This window comes from Galendromus occidentalis, unplaced genomic scaffold (assembly GCF_000255335.2).
Source record: "Galendromus occidentalis unplaced genomic scaffold, Mocc_1.1 scf7180000076951, whole genome shotgun sequence".
NCBI lineage: Eukaryota > Metazoa > Arthropoda > Arachnida > Mesostigmata > Phytoseiidae > Galendromus > Galendromus occidentalis.
In genome coordinates this window covers 757105-759508 of record NW_003804940.1, presented here as the reverse complement: position 1 = coordinate 759508, position 2404 = coordinate 757105, and the positions used below count along the sequence as shown (strand labels likewise).

General features: G+C 50.5%; 1 protein-coding gene across 1 annotated transcript; it reads left to right on the top strand.

Moving 5' to 3' along the window:
- The first annotated feature begins 387 nt into the window (after positions 1–387).
- On the top strand, positions 388–1782 carry LOC100904794 (innexin unc-9-like). Its single transcript, XM_018638404.1, has one exon. It carries the CDS (start codon positions 388–390, stop codon positions 1780–1782), a length of 1395 nt encoding a protein of 464 aa, XP_018493920.1.
- Positions 1783–2404: the final 622 nt, after the last annotated feature.

Here is a 2404-nt window from a genome sequence, read left to right as displayed (position 1 = left end):
GAACATCAGCAGCAACAACAGAAAAAGTGTTTGCAGTTTGTTTGTCAACAAACAACAACAACAACATCAACGAGTGAAAAAATCAGTGTTGAAAGAAGCAGAAGGAGTGAATACAATTTGTTGTGGTCATCGACGGAAGCCGTTTCAACAGCTGTTTCATAAGGAAACAGCGGAACGGCACTGCCTGAACGGACATCTAGAACAACAGCAGCAGCAACAAGTACAGCTGTCAGAAGTTCGACAACAGCAACAACAACCACCACAACAGAAACCGCGACAGCGCGTGTGTAAGGCGGCGTCCTATTCGCCAGCAGGACGACGCAGGAACATCATCCTTCTTCGCATCCACCGCACCACCACCATCACAACCAGTCGGGGCGCCACAAGATGTCATTTCTGTTCCGCTTCCATGACCTTATCGGGGGCATCCACGTGCCCATTGACGATGGAGTGGACAAACTCAACCGGAAGTATACTCTTGTAATGTTCCTGTTCTTGGCGTTGCCCATTTTTACCAAGCAGTATATTGGTGATCCGATCGAATGCTTCACGCCGACGTACTTCACCGATGCCCAAGCAAGATTCGTCAACAGCTACTGCTGGACTGCGTCTACATATTACCTCGTAACGGAATCAGACGATGAAAATCTCGATCCTCCACGAGAACCACCCGATCCCAGGGTGCAGCCAGAAGAGATGGATTACGCGGGATTCGAAACACCACCCGCCGCATCTGAGCGTCTAAGGCGCGTCTCTGTCAGCTACTATCAATGGGCACCGCTGATCTTGCTCGTTCAAGGAGCCTGTTTCCATCTGCCATTCGTCCTGTGGGGTGCCTGTGCCCACAGTGCGGGCGTCAAACTCAGACGCCTGCTGAAAAGAGCCTCAGATATCGCCAGCCTGCCACCAGGTTGTCAGCAGAGGGAGGCCCTTTTGGCAGAATTCGTCGACCAGTTCCACACTCTGGTCGCCGGCAATGCAGGATGCTGCACGGACCCGGCCTGCGGACTTCCCCTTGCGTGTCGTTGCATCGGGGGGCCCGCCGGCTACCTGTGTCTGTTGTACCTGCTTGTCAAATCGATGTACGTTCTAAATGTAGGTTTTCAATTCCTGCTGTTAACCGCATTCTTGGGACGAGGCTTCCTACGACACGGCTTCGAACTTGCACGACGTCTAGCGGCAGACGGGGACTGGTGGAACTCACCACGCTTCCCTCTGCAAACCCTCTGTCAGGTGCGCGCCGCTCTGCAAGGCGGTCTCCGGACCTACTTGTGCCGATGCGTCTTACCGATTAACGTTTTCAACGAAAAAATCTTTTCTGTGGTATGGTTTTATCTGGCTCTTCTATTACCATTGAATGTCGCCTCCCTTCTTCTCTGGCTCTGGAGGTGTTTCCGCTGCAACCGGTTCGCATTTGTTCGCCTCTGTCTGTGGCGAACGCGAATGGTAAGCTTAGGCGAGTTGTCCAGAGTGAGCCGAAAGATTGCTGTCAATTACCTCGGCTGGGACGGAGTGTTCGTGCTTCGTCTAATTGAAAACAACCACGGGAGTGCTATGGCCACTGTTATCCTGTCGCGATTGTACGACTTCTATGCCAACCAGATGAAGGCAAGAGACGACGGCAGCGATGTCGAATTGGGACCCATGCCCAGTGTGGCGTCTCCGCGAGCCGCTCAGTCTCTACAAGCATGCCATCCCGGAGCCTGCCATATGGCTACCACTCAATGTGGACACCAGTTCGGTACCAGGCGGCCCAACGGCTATTGGGGCAAGTGCTCGTGATAAACTCGGCTCCATAATCGATAAATTCGGCTTCATACCGATACTACCCCTCATACCGATGATTGATTGCGTTAGCTTTCGCCTCTGTTCAGTGTCCGAAACAATTATTCGAGAACTTAGACGAAAGAGGTTTCACCATTCGACCCTAGGCGCGATGTTTTTTTTTCCTTCTGGTCTCGGGAATGCATGAGAGAGCGGAAATCGATATGCGAATGAATGAGTCAATCAAAGTGAATGAAAATTTCCTCACGATGATGTAGGAGTGGGAGCTTCTGATGACTCTATTCTCTATTCGGTCCAAAGCGGAATATTCAAACAGAAAAACAAACTACTCTTCCATCTTCGATCGATGTAGTCGTCGATATCAATGATCGATTGATACCCATCCATTTTTTCATTCATTGAATGAATGCCGGACCGAGTGATTGTGATCGATTCCCGATAGACCGAGCAAACTCAATTTCCAAAGCGAACGTTCGGATTTCATTGAACAAACAGCCTAGCTGGATAGTGAGAACCCGCGGCAAAATCAAACTGATCGGATCAATATTTGACGAAAGAAGTGTTCCAGATTTAATTTCCCTGTTCTGCTCCCCATTCTCATCATGAGTCGTTCGACGAC

Coding starts and splice junctions, on each gene's coding strand:
- LOC100904794 (XM_018638404.1), top strand. CDS start 388: ATGTCATTTCTGTTCCGCTTCCATGACCTTATCGGGGGCATCCACGTG.